Source organism: Lissotriton vulgaris, chromosome 6 (genome assembly GCF_964263255.1).
Source record: "Lissotriton vulgaris chromosome 6, aLisVul1.2, whole genome shotgun sequence".
Lineage (NCBI taxonomy): Eukaryota > Metazoa > Chordata > Amphibia > Caudata > Salamandridae > Lissotriton > Lissotriton vulgaris.
Window position 1 is genome coordinate 174,831,216 of NC_141694.1, and position 18,770 is coordinate 174,849,985.

At 43.1% G+C, this 18,770-nt stretch overlaps 1 protein-coding gene across 1 annotated transcript in view; it reads left to right on the forward strand.

Annotated features, from left to right (window-relative positions):
- LOC147706974 (cysteine-rich venom protein-like) overlaps window positions 1-18,770 on the forward strand; it is a 135,534-nt gene that overhangs the window by 98,557 nt on the left and 18,207 nt on the right. Inside the window, exon 5 of the mRNA XM_086925610.1 lies at window positions 8,783-8,868. Coding sequence (XP_086781736.1) covers window positions 8,783-8,868 — 86 coding nt within the window. The remainder of the gene's footprint in view (window positions 1-8,782; window positions 8,869-18,770) is intronic.

Here is an 18,770-nt window from a genome sequence, read left to right on the forward strand (position 1 = left end):
TGAAGAAATTCCCATCAGCCCACCATTGTGGCGGAGTCTCATCATATGGGATACGGATAGTAGATCCACGATCTCGCCCAATCTCATCTGATGATAGTGCGAGGATGGATAACCGGGGTTACATTCTAGCCACAGTGTATTTCGAGTGGTGCTGATAGTTGTGCAGTGCTCAGTGATAAAAAGTGGGTGAAATTAAAATTAACTACTAGTGCAGAAAATATGTTTATTAGGAACTGCGCTAGTGATAAGAGTAAAAACGCCTAATAGTTTGAAAAAATAACTATGCCTTGGCGCTGTGCAGAATGGTCAAAATGCATACTGCACAGCCCCAAGGCATAGTTATTTTTTCAAACTATTTTTTACTCTTAACACTAGCGCAGTTCCTAATAAACATATTTTCTGCACTAGTAGGTAATTTTAATTTCACCCACTTTTTCTCACTGAGCACTGCACAACTATCAGCACCACTCGAAATACACGGTGGCTAGAAGGTAACCCCGGTTATCCATCCTCGCACCATCATCAGATGAGATTGGGCGAGATCGTGGATCTACTATCCGTATCCCATATGATGAGACTCCGCCACAATGGTGGGCTGATGGGAATTTCTTCAGCCTAGTGCAATTCTTCTGTCCACACCCTCGCTTGTTACATGGTTACAGAACAGCACACTCTTTCATGACTACACACCTTTTCTTTGGATTACTGATAGAATGCCAATGCACAGCCTATTTCTTCAGCCAGCACCTTACTTGAATTCCCCTCTATCACCCAACTCGAGAAATTAATGAATTCCCTGATACTCCCGTACTTGAAAGAGTGAAAGTCTTGACGGAGAGGCTGGACAGATTCGAGCAAGCCATCCTCGACAGCTTCTTTTCACTCAAGTCCCTAAAAAAATTACATTCTAAAAACCAGGAGGACGGGTTTGCAAGGAATGCAATCCATCAGGTGGACTCCTCCCCTGCAGAGGCGAGAGCACCTATTGCATCAAGGGTAGCGTCTGGGGCAAACGCGAGCGCCGGAGTTAACGTTGAGGGTGGCCTTACTTGTCCCATTGCCCCACCGAGCTCGAACCGCAGCTTGACCTTGAATAAAGGGACATAAGGTCCCCCCCAAAGTCGTCCTGCCCAGAGCAATCACACCACTAACAGCGTGGGGGGTAGTAGGGGTCAGAATTGTAATAAATCTGTTCCACCTAAAGTGATGGTCCCGGTACAGAAGGGAGCTATTAACACTTCCCAAAAAAACCTTCCCCATGTTAACCGACCTCCGGATTGTCAGCCATATGTAGCAGTGCTCACCGGGATCCCTCAACTGAAGGGGGGTAAACATGAATCGTACGACGAACTGAAAAACAAAACCATGTTCTGGCTAAGGGAAAACAGACAGCTGCCTAGTTCGTTTGATGGGCGGGTTCTCCATGTGAGAAGAGTTAGCTGGTTAGGAAGTAGGCTCAAGGACACGAGGGGTGATTGCATCCTGGTTAATTTTAGGGATTCTAGGGTAGCAAGGTATATCTGCAACCATCATTCTAGCCAGGGTAGTTTAGGAATTAGCACCCACGACCTTAGATATTTCCACCCCCATCCAGTAATTCATAATCTTGTTAGCCCGCCAACCTGGGGGAGAAGGGAGAGAGGGCATTATCACCATGATCACCACCCCACATGGCCATCCCTGCGAATTCAGGCCTAGGCACCAACAGGCCGTGGTGGGGTTGTTGACTTGACGTCTACCATCTTGCCGAGATGTTACCTGCTGTAACCATTACATCCGGGAGTCGTAGGGTATCTAAGCAGGGTGTAATACATAACCTTCCGTATGCTCTTTAGTCCCCTCCCTCTCTTTCCCTTAGCCCTGTGAATAAGTCTGTACCTGTTTGTTCTCCACCTTGAAACTATTGCATGCCAGCTGAGACGGAGGGCATAGCACTGGAGTCCGGATCTGGGCCTAGCATGCTTACAAAGCAGCCTCCAGTAGAGCAAGTCTTAGCACACAGTAATGTGAAGATTGTTAGCTGGAACATAGCGGGCATCTCCAGAAACCTTGATCTCCCAGACTGGAATATCTTCATTGAGTCCTTTGGGATATGTATTTTCCAAGAGACCTGGTGCCCTGTTATAAGGTTGGATATTCCACGTATTTTTTTCCTGCAATCTCCCCCCCTGCAGGGAGGGGTCACCCCTCAGGAGGCCTTCTTATTTGGGTCAGTATTTCCCTGGGGTGTCAAATTAAGTACAGAGAAACTAAGTCTCCTGACCTATTGAGATTATCAGTTAGGGGGCCCAGGAGAGGGCTTACCCTGGAGATATTTAACATCTATTCTAGAGGCACCAAAGGGGGCCTTCCATCCCCAATATTATCTGGGCTCGAAGACGAATTTAGCTAGTGTTCTCCTAATATGCATGTTATGGTCGCCGGGGACTTTAACTGCATCTTTGAGCCCCTTGCGGTAGTTGACATTTTGGGTACCTCAGAGGAGGACGCAAAGAGGGGTATTCCTTTCCTAACAATAGCGCCTATAAAGAGGTGGTCCCAATGGGTAATCCAGCTTAATTCCCTCAACATGCATTATGGGCTAAGGGCGGCGAATGGTAGATCACTTTCGGACCCTTGTGGAGCACACACGTTCAACAGGGTAGACCATTCGTCAAGAATTGACTACATTCTCCTAGACTTTAAACTTTGGCCCCACATGCGGGATATGGAAGTGCTACCCACGATGGACAGTGACCATAACCCTCTATCTCTGACTCTGACTCCATTGTGGTCGGCATCAAAAGGCCTGCAGGAACCATCTGTGCAGCGCACAACTGGGGAAGTATGTCCCTCAAATTGTGGGAGGCGTCTGAAATGGGGCAAAGTTGCCCTGGATGAGGGGAAGTTTCAGATTATAGGGGTACTCTTGGCAAATGCTGTGACCAGGTTGGAGACCGCCACCTTGCATCCTCCGAAGGTATCCCTGCTGTTTTGTGACACCACCAATGCCCAGTGAGAGTTACTTTTAACTCGCAGTCGGGGCCCCCCAGCCAGTGAGTGCCGGAGATATGAGGGCATTCTGGGTTGGTACTCAACGAAATGTCGGCGGGTATAAAGGGCACTGCTGGAAGCAGTTAAACTCAAGGGACCGGACCTGATTCGGGTTGCAAGGAAGGAGTACAAGCACGCTTTTAGTGAAGCCAAGAATGAGTGGGAGGACCTGTTCTGGCTTAACTTAAAGGAGGCCAGTGCAGGGAGGGACTTCAAGGGTTTTTGGAACATAGTAAGAGCTAGGAATAGGGCACTCGAAAACCTTATAACATGTAAATACCATAGGAGGCATGGTTCAGACACTTCTCCCTCCTCTACTCTACCAACCTGGATCCTAGAGCGGGGCAGACCAATTTTCCTTCTTTGGGCCCCTCTGGGTTGTCTGAGGATCTCGCCTTTACTGGTAAGGAAGTGGAGAGTGTGATTAAATCCCTAGTCCCAAACAAAGCAGCAGGCCCTGACGGGCTACCGGGGGATTTGCTTCATCTCAACCTCGAGGAGTGGGGGAGGCTCATTTCATCATTGCTAAATGCAACTTTCTTAGGTGCGGATATCCCAGACTCTTGGATGGGAGCTGAGGTCGTCCCTGTCTTTAAAAAGGGGAGTCGGGACAACCCAGCAAATTACCGCCCTAAAGTCTAATCGACTCCACTCAGAAGGTTGTAGGAAAGGTGGTTCTGGGGAGAATAGTCCAGTGGGTTGACGACAACAAAATCCTCTCTGACTCCCAAGCAGGTTTTAGGACAGGTACCGGGACTATTGAGCAGTCATTTAGATTGCTGCTCCTTTACTGGAAGGTAGTTGTACTTGGCAAAGGCAGTCTCTATCTCGCTTTTATTGACTTAAAGACTGTCTTTGACTTGGTGCCCCGGGATTGCCTGTGGAAGGTTCTGTCCGGCTTGGGGATGCTCGCCTATATAGTGTCCCTATTGGTGAAGCTCCATTCTGGAAACTTTGCACAGGTGAGTTGGGGTAGGCAGGGTCAGAAGACTGCCAGAGTGCCAGTGAACAGGGGCATCCGCCAGGGTTGTGTTCTTGCCCCCACTCTGTTCTCATTGTATGTGAACGGAGTGCTGGAGCACCCTCTGGAAATTCCATCTGACTCACCATCCCTGGCGGGCAAGAGAATACCAACTCTCCTGTTCCCTGAGAACACCCTTTTAATCTCCAAATCCCCCGTGGGCCTACAGAGGCTTCTGGATAGTTTCCAATCTTTCTGTGTAAGCAGGGGGTTACTAATCAACACAGAAAAGACAAAGTACTTGATATTGAACACCCCCAAAAAGCTTGGTCGGGCTCTGTACTAAACCTGGTTCCCCTGGAAAGGGTAAAGGAATTTGATTATCTTGGCATTCATTTAACCAATACTATGCAGTGGAACTCCCATCCCCAGAAGATGCTACTAAGTCACAAAAGGGTGGTGGGGGCTCTCCTTAAAGAACAGCGGTTGTCCTCTCTTAAACCCATTGCCCCTGTGCTAGATATATATAAGGCGAGAGGTGTCAGTGTAGCACTTTACGGGGCAGAGCTCTGGGGAACCCATAATGCTGACCAGCTATCTTGTTCAGAGAACACATTTTTGAGGGACCTAATGGCTCTCCGAAAGAGTACCCCAACGCTCCCCTGCTTTTAGACTTGGGATGCCGTTCTATTAAAGATCAGGCAATGCTGCGTCCCCTATTACTTTGGCCCGACTGTGGAGGGTGCCCGAACTCGCCAGCTATGCGGAAGGCCTGAAGGAGGTATTGTCGTTGTCTGGGTGGTCTAAAATCAGATGGCTTAAGGACGTCAAATTCTTGCTTGGGGAGTTGGGGCTCGGGGAGGCTTGGCTAACTAGATCTGCCCCTCTGAAGTCTGTCCTCAAGAATATTTATTGGAACTGGGTAGCTGAGAGGAGTAGCACTGACCCCAAACACTGCAGAGCAACCAGTGAGTTCCTCATGATTAAGCACGTGCCCCTCTTTGAACCCTACCTCGACTTAATCTCAAAATCTAAAGATAGGGCTTTGTATTTTAAGGTTAGAATAGGTATGCTCTCAGTGGGTGAATTGACTTCCCGCTGGAAAATCCCGGCCCAAACCTCCCCTTTTTGCCCATTCTTTGTGCTTAGGGTTGAGTCTCTTGCCCACTTTCTATTTGAATGCCCCGCCTACAAATCTCCACGATTGAGGTGGCTGAAACCATTGTGCAAGGAGCTGGGCACCAGACACCACATAGCCGCAATGCTTATTCTGAAGTCCGATACTCGGCCTTTGTTCGTGTGCAGCATGGCTACGTTTTTAAGTTGGGCATGGCTGATCAGATTCAAAAGGCTAAATGAAATTGTTTAATGATGGTCATTATGTTAGACCTTTTTATTTATTTTATTGATGTCGTGTGTCTTTTTTAACCCTGTGAAGGGATTTTATCTGTGTTATGTAATGCTTTTTATGATATGTTTTTATCGAAATAAAGCCAATTGACTTGACTTGACTTGTCAATTAGGGGCACATGCATCATTGCACCCGTTTGCGATTTCTAAATTGCGAAAATTAAGGAATCGCAATTTAGAAATCGCAAACGGCAATTCATGAATAAATCGCAAATATTTTTACGAATTCGTAATTTTCCTTAATTGCGATTCACATTTTGCGAATCGCAATTAAGGAAAACCTTCCCATTGATTCCTATGGGCCAAAAGGCCCATAGGAATCAATGGGAAGGCATTAACATTTTGCGATTTTCATTTTGCGAATCGCAATTTGTTAATGCATTTCAAGGGTGCTGAGGGGGGTCCAAAGGAACCCCCCCTGCACCCTTGAAATGCTATTTTAAGTGCCAGTTTCACACATACATGTCCAAAGGACATGTGTGTGTGTAAAATGACACTTTCAAAAATGCTTTTTTGAGCATATTTGAAAGATTTCGCAAATTAACACGAGGTTCACCCTCGTGTTAATTTGCTCCCCCTATTTGTGAATTCACATTTTTTTAAACATTCATGCATTGCATTTAAGGAATCGCAAAAATGCGATTCCTTAAATGCAATCGCATTTTTAGAAATCGCAAAAAATTGTGATTTCTAAAAAATTGTTTAATGCACCCCAAAAAGTGATTTTGGAATCGCAAACGGCAAATTTTGCGATCCTCACCGTTTGCAACTCCAAAATCACTTGATGCCTGTGCCCCTTAGTCTCTTTTTCGACTTCGTTCAAAAACCTCACAAGCTGGTAGTTTAGCTGCAGATCCTCTCTGGCAAAGTATGTTGTGACCACCTGCCTTCAAGTTCAAATGCCTTTATGAATAAAAAAAGTGGGCATTGGATTCTATGTATTCACTCAAGAGTGCTTTGCATATGTATATTAGGTGAGGGATATCTTATCTCTTTGCCCCGCACTGACGGCAACAAGGCTTAGTTGAAGTGCATTTCCATGGTAAAAGATAGAGCAGCGAGGGAAGAATAAATTACGTTACAACGCAAACAATTAAAACGCATGCCTTTACAACATGTTTTTTACATCACAACTACCATTACATTGCTTGATTTTACAACGCATGCCATTACAATGCATTTTTAGAAACTACCATTACATAGCATACCATGACAATGCATACCATTACAATGCATACCTTTACATTGCATAATACTTGTAGAACAACAGTGGGGTAAGTTTTGGATAATGTAGGGTTAAAAATTACTATTTCTATTTTAGTGAGGGTAACAGTAGGGTAAATTGGATAGTGTAGCTGTAAAATTGACTATTCCCACTCCAGTGTGTGCAACCGTATTCCCATGTACCCCAAAAACCATACTCACCCTAAAACTAAAAAATCCTCATTACTTACCTTATAATGCATTGTAATGGCATGTGTTGTAATGTTATGTGTTGTAATGGCATGCAATGTTAAGGCAGTTGTGTTGTAACAGTTGTGTTGTGAATGTGGTGCTTTGTAATGACTGCATTGTAATGATTGTTTCCCACGAGGGAAGTATATGAAGACAAAAATGCAGATACATCTACTTAGAAACTTTAGTAAACTCAGCTTAAAAAGGGCTGAGGTGCTGTCTTGGAGTAGGTGTGAAAGACGAACCAACTTCGTGCTCTAACTGTCAGTGATGCTTTGTCCTCTAGCAAGGAGATGCATTTGATGGCATTGTTGACCAAACGTTGGAAGCTTTCATGTGTTCCTGATACCCCACACAGTCTCTGTAGGCCCAATTGATACGTGGAGATAGGCCAACTAGACTGTTAGGAATTTCATAACTTCAACTTATTCTTAAACCTACGTGTGTTACCTTAAATCTACCACAGACTCTTTTATCTACTTCGAGTTCGCCTAAATCCATATATCTTTGACTAAAATACACAATGTAAAGACAAATAACACGTCAACAATATTTAATAATAAACCATCATCAACAGACCATAATGTACCATATAATGTGCATTACACGGTACCTAAAGCACAACACTGACGCAATCACCAAAACAACACACAGAACAAATACTCACCAAATTAAACTTCTGAACAAGGGGTCTCATTCACAAAGGTAAACTTACACTTTTGTGTAAGTTTAGTACTTTTCAGTATTCACAGAGGTAAGCTTAGACCACACGTCTAACTTTACTACTTTTTGGTATTCACAAAGGTAAACTTAGATCAAGATTTGCTCTTTTTGGTTTTGGTCTTTGTGAATCAGGCCCAATGTCTATAGGTAGAGGTTAAGGTACTCAAGCAGTACTCCAACAATCTCCTGGATTCTCTGACTCCTTAACAACAAATATTTCCACTAATTATTCTAATTATTGACTTAGCCCATTCCTTGTACAGGCCACCAAAAATGTTGAGGCTCTAATTAGCAAATCAAAGGTTCATAAGGTGGGAATGGGACTATCTGATTTTCTCATAGACTTAGTCAAATCTAATATTAAACCTGCGCATGACATTGTAAAAATAGTACCATTACAGAAATCATAAACAATTAGGAAATAAATCAAAAGAATTAGCATAATTATAAATATATAAATGAATCACCAAAATAGACGTATCTCTCGCCAAAGAAAACCCAAAAGATCTCTACTCACTGCTCTATAGCTAAATGTAAAATGAGCAAAACGTTGGCTGTTCCCCAACAGACATATATTATATAATATTTTAAGACAAAAGGCATATTCATTTTCAAAGAAGGGTTGGATTTTACAGAGTACCTAGTTATTGTCATAACTGACATTTAAGGGGTTTCCTTCATTTCCTACGTACTCATGGGGTCTTTAATCATAATCATAAGTTGGCACAGTTGTCACACAAGATTTTTCATGCCAGTGCATACCCTGATGAGCTTGTTTTCACAAATACTGCAAAACAATGGAGCACCGGTACTTCACAAGCTTTTTGTCTATATTTGCTAAACGTGCTTAGCTTTATCTCAGAAGTGACAAAACAGAAATTATACTTGTCTACAAAATATACATGAAAGTCCTGAATTTGACCCAAAAAACTCACTTTGAACTTAGCTGACTTTGTATATTTTCCATAGTTCTTGTGAGAAGTTCCTGATGTGTGTGAAAAAAGTTTTCCATACTCCTACTGTAATAGTGTATGTGTGAATGCAGTTTCCTGTGTGTGTCCCTTTTGTTCACATATAAACTACTATATTTAAAGCCAAAATATTACATTGTATCTATACAGCAAAATCCTGCATTGTCAGTACTGTTTTGAATTAGTGGCCTTTCAAAAACGTTCATAAATTGCTTACTTATCTCTATAGATTGTTGCTGCAAAATCTGTAAATCTCGGATGTGCAGCTGCCTCATGTGATGGGATTTTTTATTATGTTTGCCATTACTGTCCTGGGTAAGTAATTCTCTATTTACATTTATTTATTTTTATTGACTCTGTTGATATAACTATGTGTATGTATTATTTTTTCAAGGTAGTATTGAAAAAAAACATTATTATCGTATCTATGTTGATTTGGTTCATGCCATTTCTACATAGTCATACTTTCCACTATCAATCCACTTCAACTCCATGAACCCTTGTGGGCAGCTGAACTTCCTAAACTGCTAACTCTGCTGCTCTTCTACTTAAACTGTGCTCATGCCTGCCCAACTTTACCTTCTTCACCTGTGATGTGTAGCGTTTGCTTGATTTTCCTACTCTATAATACGTGGAATGCAGTTGGTGCAATAGATGGGGCTACTAGACTAAGTAGGGGAATTGTGTGAAATATTGACACAAGCTTTTTTTGTTTAATTCTCTGCATTACTTCTCAAGTCAGAAATTAATATTTTGGGAACTGACCACCAGGGACCTTGCTTTGTTTGGCAGTTTATGCTTAGTGATCACTTGCTAAGCCCCACACTACCATACTGTTGGCCTACACTGCCATCACTGAGCTCTCCATTGTCCAGGAGTCGGAAAGGTTAGGTTGAGCATGTAACAGTGATGTGGACATGGATCCTGCCCACATGTGTTTTTGTGCAGGTGGACTATAGACCTGGGTATAGTCCCTCAACCTATATAAAGCCAGTGAAGGCTCTCAACACAGTGCATAGTAATCATACTGTGTACTGATTTCCAGCTACAAGGAACAGTGTATACACGATGTGCATGGCGAATCAACTGCTCAACTCAATGCCCAAATCTGAGATACACCAACAGAACATTCTACATAGTGTATTTCTTTAGGGGGAAGCAACAGCTGATTTACCTGCTCCTTTGTGAAAGATTATTAGAAGGAAATATGCATCAGATCTTCCGTTTGTCCTTTTTTTTGTCAACCAGCTCAATTGACACAATCGGCTTGTGAAATTTCTAGACATCTGTTGGATACTCTTTATTTGTTCCATCTGTAGAGACCAGATCTTTGCTCATGAGTTCAGTTCATTTTGGTTGCTTTTTTAATCCAAAAATGTCATACATCAAGCAGAAGCATGTTAAAAGCCATGGGATTCATACACAAATCACATTAACAGACTTGGAGGATAAGATGATGTAAAATCGTTTAAGTAGATGAGATGAACATGGAGGAGAATCAGAACCAGACCAGGTGACTATGGAGGAAGCAGTACAGCCTCGGCTGACCTGCTTTCCTACTCCTTCCCTGGAGGATTTCTGTCTGTTGGCGAATGGTGTGTCATCCGGCTCCCCGTTAGACCCCTTACCACACAAGTTTTGGAAGGCGTTCCAGGCAGAGCTCTTCCCTCCGCTCCATTCCATCTGTTGCCAGTCATTGACCACGACCAAAGTCCTGGATAGCTGGAAACTGGCAGTAATTACCCCACTGCTAAAAAAAGTCACCTTGGACCCTTTATATCTGACCAACTATAGGCCTATTTCACTCTTGACTTTCTCAATAAAAATCTTAGAGAAATTGGTCACTAGGGTCTTGTCCAGCTTCCTTGAATCCAACGACCTTTTGGACGTGGCCCAATTTGGCTTTAGGCCGGCCCACGGTACGGAGTCTGCCTTGGTGGCCATTTTGGACGACCTACGCTCGCGTGTCAACATGGGAGGAGCAGCGTTTCTGGTGTTGCTTGACATGTCGGCCGTGTTCGACACGGTTGACCGTGCGGTTCTATTAGGCAGGCTCCGGCAGTCCAGGGTAACTGGCTTAGCCTTGGACTGGCTGGCATCATACCTCTGTAACAGGCGACAATCTGTGGCTATGCCGCTGTTTCGTTCGGTGGTGAGAGAGGTAAAACAGGGATTGCCGCAGGGCTATGCAATTAGCCCGATTCTTTTCAACTTATACCTTCGCCCTATAATAAGTCTGATTAAGTCATTCAGCATGTCTGTCATCAATTATGCCGATGACACTCAGCTTATTTTTTCCATCGAGGGCAGGGATGCGGTCTCCCTGGAATCCTTTCACCAATGCATGTCGGCAGCTGCGGATAGGTTGCGTCAGAACTCGTTACAGTTTAATGGAGCAAAAAACTGAAGTTCTCTACTGTTCAGTAGATCGTACGCCTCGCTCTCTGCCAGAGGAACTTTGGCCTTCTTCTACCTTAGGCACAGTCGCAGCGGCAGACTCAGTCCGTAACCTAGGTGTCCTGCTCGGGCCTAGTCTCCAGCTGGACGCCTTTGTTAACAAAACCATGGCAATCTGCATGCTGCTGTTACGCATGTTGCGGAAGATTCTGCCACTACTTCCTCATTCAGCGAGGACGGAAGCAGTGCAGAGTATCATCCTCAGTAGTTTAGACTACTGCAACGCACTGCTTCTGGGAGCCCTCAGTACTCTAATTATGAAGCTACAGCGGGTACAGAATATGGCAGCTAAACTGGCGCTCTCGCGGCCATGGTCTGCTTCGTTTTCTCTTGCCCTTTCGGACCTACACTGGTTACCGGTGCAAAAACGGATCTGCTTTAAATCAGCTTGCTTGGTCTTTAGAGCCTTGCATGGGCTGGGTCCAGTGGTATTGCAAGGTCTTTTTTCCTGGTACTCTGCTGCCAGACTTCTGAGATCTTCCTCGGCCTTCTTGGTGACTGTTCCTAAGATAAAAAGGGTGAAGATGGGCGGCCGCTCATTCAGCTTCACGGCCGCCAAGCTTTGGAACTCCCTACCTCTGGCCCTAAGGTGCAAGCAGGATCTCCTGTCTTTTAGAAAGGACCTTAAAACCTACCTTTTTCCAAAGGCAGTGTAATTGACATCGGTAGGAATGTTCTGTGGTCAAAGCGCGAGGATGCCCTTTGGGTGACAGTCGCGCTATATAAGTATGCCTACATACATAAATACATACATACTTAGGTTTCAAGAGATGAACGCTGCGGGCAAGCAGAACATTTAAAGATGACATCACCTTTGATAGTATCCTTTAAAAAACAACTTCTAGGAAACCCCTCAAGTCAAAAAGTAGAAAGAAGGATAAAGTGCCCTTATATATTTTGACTCTCTGGACCTCTCTCCCTCACAGTTAGCAACAGACTCAGTTGTAGAGACATTGGAGCCACATCTGTCTTTTTCTTCGCATTTGCTAAAAATCAATATACCTGACAAATCTTTGATAGATAACCCTTCAGCATCCTGCTTTGGAGAAGGAACTAGCCACAAGCAAAGTTGACATTCCAATGGGAGGATGTAGGGGTTAGAAATTTACTAACTGACACAGACAAATAAAAAATGGAAATTTATCAATGATCTCAGCTATGGACATCTCAGCCTCATAATCCTGCATGTTGGATGTTCGGTTTTTAACGCCCTTGAATTGTTTTAGCTCAGGCCTTAAATAATGATGCTTTGGAGTCTCCATTAGGATATTTAAACTGGATAAACTTTAGTGTTGAGAAAAATGAATACTTGTATGCCATCTTTGGAGCCCACAGAGGCAATTTCCCCTACAATGAAAGAGAGTGTAGACCAACCAGTAGCTTAAAGCAGATTGCAAGATCCTTCGATTTTTGTCATTAGGTGATTTTGAATAAAAGGTGAGTTGATTGGATTGAAAATAAGCATTGTAAACTAGGCCTACAGAATTATAAAAATAAACAATAAAATCTCAGGAAAATAAAGCCCCATTTACTAAAGGAATCCAGAGGTAGGTATTCAAATTCAACTATGAAAGTGAGAAATTTAAAAATAAAAAGCAAATAACAGGCATTGCTTTAAAAAACGTGGAGAAAGGTACCTAAGTGTAAAAGGAGTCATCAAGTAGGGAGGAAGTATGAAACGAAGATTTAAAAAAGATATCTGCAAAAATATATCCCAGTTGATTATACAACAATCTTTTCAGCAGGAGTGCACTGGTACAGCTGTACTCCAGGAGGAGGAGGAAGGTGGAGAGATACCCAAAATGAACACATAATCACTTAATAAGCCTAATTGATATGGGTGTCAAAGTGTTGGATAAAATGTTGCTTTCTGATTTGAAAAATTTTACTGTGCAAGAGGAACCAATTTCAGAAAAGGAAGGCAATAGAAAAGAAGAACACTGTAGAATTGCCCATAATTTTAACTGGTGGGCAACAGAAGTATGAGGAAATGTATTCTGCTTTTTCATCATCTTCTGAGATGCCTTTGACTCAGTTTGTTTATGTTTATGTTTATGTTTCTTGCAATTTGTATAGCGCACAACTACCCAGGGGTGTCTTGGCGCTCAGTATACAGAACGTTAACTATGATGAATTTTAATGTGAGAATAACCAAGTTTTCAATTTCTTCCTGAAGCTGATAAGCATAGGGGTCGTTTTGATGTAAAGGGGAATTGCGTTCCAAAGTGTAGCTGTCATGAGTTATGGGAGACATAAAGAGAAAGTAAAATTTCTGAAACATTATTACTAATATCCCAAAGTGGGTGGAGGCGTTTTTAACACAACTTGCAGGAAAGCAATGTTTAAGACTCTCTAGATCAAAACAAAAAGGACGATAACATAAGTACGTTATTAAATGATTAAGTAGTAAGACTGTTCATAATTTCAGAAAAATGATTGAATGTTTAAAATCAAAGGTAGATATTAGTGGCAAATGCTATTGACAACAGAGAAAAACGTCATTTATAGTTTGCCAAGAACAGAATACATGCTTCGAAATTCAAACAACTTGCCAACATGCACTTAGGGACACATTCCAATTTAACAGCGAGCAAAACCTGATTTCATACGATCACACCCATGACTTAATTATCATATGAATTCTGTGATTATTAGACTACTTTTCCCCTTAATTATGTTCAATAACATTCACACAATGGCTAAACAGCAAGCTATGTTTTTTCATTGCTAACATCATTGGCTACCTTGCCCCTGGTGATCCACAACAATTTCTTATTGTTTGCTTCGATCTAAATAGATAAGTATGACATGTTCTGCATCACTGTTGGACTTGATTCCCTCTGCAGTGTCACCCCAAACTTGTTGTCATCACCCCTCCTATTTTTACTGAAGTGGTTTTTGTTGACCTTAGGACTTTGTGCACTGTGCCACTACTAACCAATGGGTTTGTACAGTGCAAGCTACTCACCTGGAACGGGTCTCAAGGCGCTGAGGGAGAGAGTGTGGAGGGGAGTGGTGCTGCCATTGGTATAATTATTTCTCAGCACTATACTGTGGCCAGGAGGTTAATTCTGCTTGTCAAGATGACTACCTTCAGGATTACATTTCCTCGGACATGGAAGTCGACCTGTACTGTTTCGAAGAAGATACCTTTACCAATTTGGCTTTATCATAAATCGCCAAACCATTGATAAATCCTGATTGATGGTTACAATTCTGGAAACTGCCGAAACACAGAACAAACAGATGGCCCTCCTCCTCCTTGACGCAGAGAAAGCTTTTGATAGAGTGGACTGGCACTATCTCTCAAAGCGTCTCACCAAGTGTCACTGACCATGTCATGAGTGATGTAATATGTGATGTCATCAGCGGTGCATTTCTGGCGCACGAGTTATAGTTAGCTGAACTAACTATAACGGGGGAATTTTAATGGTTTTGTATGAGCGAAATGTCCAGCTAACTATAACATATGTGAAACCTATGTTTTTTTCAGTGAATTTCTAAGGTTTTTTAAATGCTAATTCCTAACTATAACGTGTGTGAAACCTCTGTCTTTTTCAGTGAATTTCAAAGGTTTTGTAAATGATAAGTTTTAAATGTATTAATTATTATATTTCTTTCTTTTTATACTAATTTCCCACATTTTTAGTATTTATGTTTATTTTTTATAAGTTATATTTCATAATGTAAAATAATATAACTAAATTCAAATTTCTTTTGTTTATTAATTACATTTTTCTTTCAAAATATTAAAAATAAATTCTATATAACTCCTTTTCCATTGTATTTTTTTGGGGGGATAATCTTACAATACGCGTACGGTGATCGCACTATACTTTGTACAGTAATTTATACTCTGCGAATACACATCACGAATGCGCTTTGACGTTACGCTTCGCATCTACGCTTCCATGTGACGTCATGTACGGTGTCCTGTACGCGTTCAAAAACTTTTTTTATGTATTTAATGTACATATTAAGGGAAGACATTATCTGGGAAAATCATGAAACTAGTTTTTTTAACTTATAATAATTGTATATTACTTTTAAAAACAATTACGCAAATCGCGGAAGTACGTCATTCACACTTGCATCGTAAGAGTACAGTAAACGCACAGTAAGCGTACGCAAAGCCATCTGACTTAAAAAGAAGAGATTAGATTGCTTCATAACACTTCCTTTTCCAATTCTCATTGAGTCCTGTGGACTTGAAGTGCTTTTCCTTACGGAAACATGGACTCGGGCGGACAGTGAGGTAGAACTGGGCCTGGCCTGCCCTCTGGGCTATAAAATCAGGCATACTCCCCGCCTGAAGAACAGAGGTGGCGGCATAGGTTTTATCTTCCGGGAAACCTTAGCACTCTCGCAGTTACAGATCAAGGAGGTACCGGGATTTGAGCTCATGGGCTTCTCCTTTAAAGGGCAGGAGAAAACGTTACATTCAGGGGTTCTTTGTTATAGACCACCGGGTAATGTTCCATCCACTTGGCCGGATTTTATTGACCTCATTTATGATCTCTCCAATTCTCATAATAGACTGCTAGTACTGGGAGATTTTAATCTGTGGCCAAACGGGCCTTTGGACTCTGCCTATAATGATCTCTGCCAGGCTTGTAGCAATATTCAGCTGCAACAGCTGGTTCTCTCTGCTACTCACCAGAAAGGTCATGCACTGGACCTGGTCTTTGCTGACGCCCAGCATGTAGTGGTGAATGACATCATGCCCCAATGCTGGACGGATCATGCGCTTGTTTCCTTTCATATTTATTTATCTGTGGTCCCTTCGATTGACACAGGATTGAAACATACCAAAATAGGCAGACCTTGGTCTAGACTCCTAAAATCCCCAGTCCTGCCACTCTCCTCCCTGAAGGATTCACACTAGGAAGTGGTGTTGATGAAAGCTACGCCAGTCTATGTCGGCAGATATCCAACTCCTTGGACAAGGTGGTCCCACTGCGCGGATCAAGGGACAGACAGAACCGTGCTATGCCTTGGTATACCCCCGACCACTTGCAGCTGAAGCTGAGATGCAAGCGGGCAGAGAGGGCATGGAGGGAGCACTATTTAGTTGCAGCGAAAGTTACTTTTAGGCTAGCATTACAGGAATACAAAGCACAGATCAAGTGTGCTAAAGCAGGCTACCTTGAGGATATGTTAAGCCAGGCGACTAACAAGTCACAGACCTTGTTAAAGATTGTGAACGATCTTTCCCACCTGGCTGGAGCCATGAATAATATTCCAGTCTCACAGGCCTTATGTGATTCCCTGGCAGCCGCCTTTGAGGATAAGATCGTCACGATTCTGAGCGGACTTGCTGGGGGGGCTTCGCCCCTGTCGGTCCCTTTGGACAACCTATCTAGTAGGGTTCTCCCAGGAGCTCCGGAAGAACCTTCCAATCGACCCCTGCCGAGTTGCCCGCCCCTCAGCCTTGGATCTCCGGAAGAGTCCTCCAGTCGACCCCAGCTGAGTCGCGCTTCTCTCAGTCTTTGAGCTCCGGAGGAACCTTCCAGTCAACCGCAGCTGAGCTGTTTTCCTCTCGGCGTGGGAGCTCCGGAAGAATCTTCCAGTCGACCCCAGCTGAGTCGCTTGCCTCTCAGCTTGGGAGCTCGGGGGAACCTTCCAGTCAACCCCAGCTGAGTTATCCTCCTCTCAGTCTGGTAGCTTCGGGAGTACCATCCAATCGTCCCCAGCTGAGTTGCCCCCCCTCTAGCCCGGAGACTCTGGAGGAATCTCCCAGTCGACCCCGGTGGAACTCTTCCACCATGGCACTACAGGATCTACACTGGCTGCCTGTTCATCAGCGGATCCTTTTTAAAGCATCCTGTCTGGTTTTTTGAGCTGTACATGGACAGGGCCCAGTCTTGCTGCAGAACTTATGCTCCTGGTATTCCGCATCTCGGAGCCTATGCTCCTCCTCTGCATGTCTGGTGACGGTCCCCAGAGTTCAGAGGATAAGGATGGGAGGTCGGTCGTTTAGCTTTGCGGCCGCTAGACTCTGGAACTCTCTTCCGCTCCTGCTAAGGAGTCAGGGTGAATTCTTAGCATTCAAAAAAGGGCTGAAAACCCAACTGTTTCCAATGCTGGAGAGCCCTAGATATATTCCTAGAAATGCGTGATTCAGGTTGATTCAATTTTATATAGTTCACAGAGCATATCTATCCCTATATAAAATCAACAGTTACTTTAATAGAGTGGATGCTTGTTCCCCACGCTTCAAAGCGAGAGAGGTCGATTTCCTACAAATGCTGTGGTCATGCCCCAATTTGCAAGAACACTGGCACGGAGTGATACAATTGTTGACCACAAGCACAGACAGTGTTTTACCAACTATGTGGGAGGCTTGCATTGCAGGGATATTTCCTAGAAAAAAGAAACCCAAGGCTTCCTCTAGTATTTTAGACTTGGGTTTAGCAGTGGCAAAAAGCTGTGTCACGCGTCGATGGAAAGCCGAAGATCCTCCTCCGCTTAGAGCCTGTACAGAATCTATGCCGAAATGCTGCTTCGACTGCGCAAGTATCCAATTTTGATAGCGTGGAACACGATCCTGACATTTCATCAAGTAGCAATAACCCCGGATGATCCCCGCACATGGGTCGTAGTGTACCCTGACAAAAAGGTGGTCTGGATTAAGCACTTCATATCCCGCACACTGGCCCAACATGCATTAGTATGATTTTAAAGTTGACGCATCTAAATCTGTATAAATGACAGCACTGTAGAAAGCATGGATCGCCTCCCCCATCTCAGTCTATCCTGTCCCCCCTCCTTTTCCTTATGATTGATTTGTTGTTAAAAGATTTATGCTTATACATGTGATAGTTTGATCACCAACTCAGACGCTGCGGTATGGCCGATAGGAGTCATTAGAAATATACATGTGAACATGGTCACTGATATATTTAATGGAGGGACACCCCCTGACTCTTGGTCAAACGCAAAAATATCCATATTTTCCAAAAAAGATAAGTCACCTTTAGAAATGGGTTGGTATCGGCCTATCACTCTAATAAACTGCGATTCTAAGCTGTACTCCAAATTACTGGCGATCAAATTGTCTGCAGTAATAGAATCCCTGGTCTCAGACTGGAAACATGAGTTTATACCAAAAAAGGGCACCACTGAACATATAAGGAGGGCTATCACCCTTTTTGATGCTGCACATGTGTCAGGAGATCCGATGTCCCTTATTCTTTTGGACGCTGAAAAGGCCTTTGATCGGGTCTCCTGGAACTTTCTGTGGAATATGGCTTTGGACTGAAATTTACACAGGCAGTTCAGGCACTATATCACCATCCGAATGCCTGTGTGGTAGTTATTGGGAGGCTTACTAAGAACTTTAAGATCTCTAGAGGTACCAGGCAAGGATGCCCCTGCTCCCCCCTACTTTTTGCCCTCTATATAGACCCCTTAATCCAGAAAATTGAGAAAAACCCAGCAATTGTAGCTATGAGAACACAGGGACTGTATACCAAGATCTTAGCAACCTTATATGTTACTAAATATTGTCACACTTGTTATTTTGATGCTCCTGATTGTTATTGTAAAAGTCGGCTGTTTTGCCTTGTATCTAAAGGGGTGGGGGGTGGGGGGGTTACTATGACGTTTAAACTTTGTACATTTTGCAACTTGAAAATAAAAAGCTTAAAAAAAAAAAGAAATATACATGTGAAACAAATGTGTATGTTAAAAAAGCACATGTAATCTGATTATATATTGCAATAGCAATAGACCACGATCAATGTGATTTACTTGTTGTA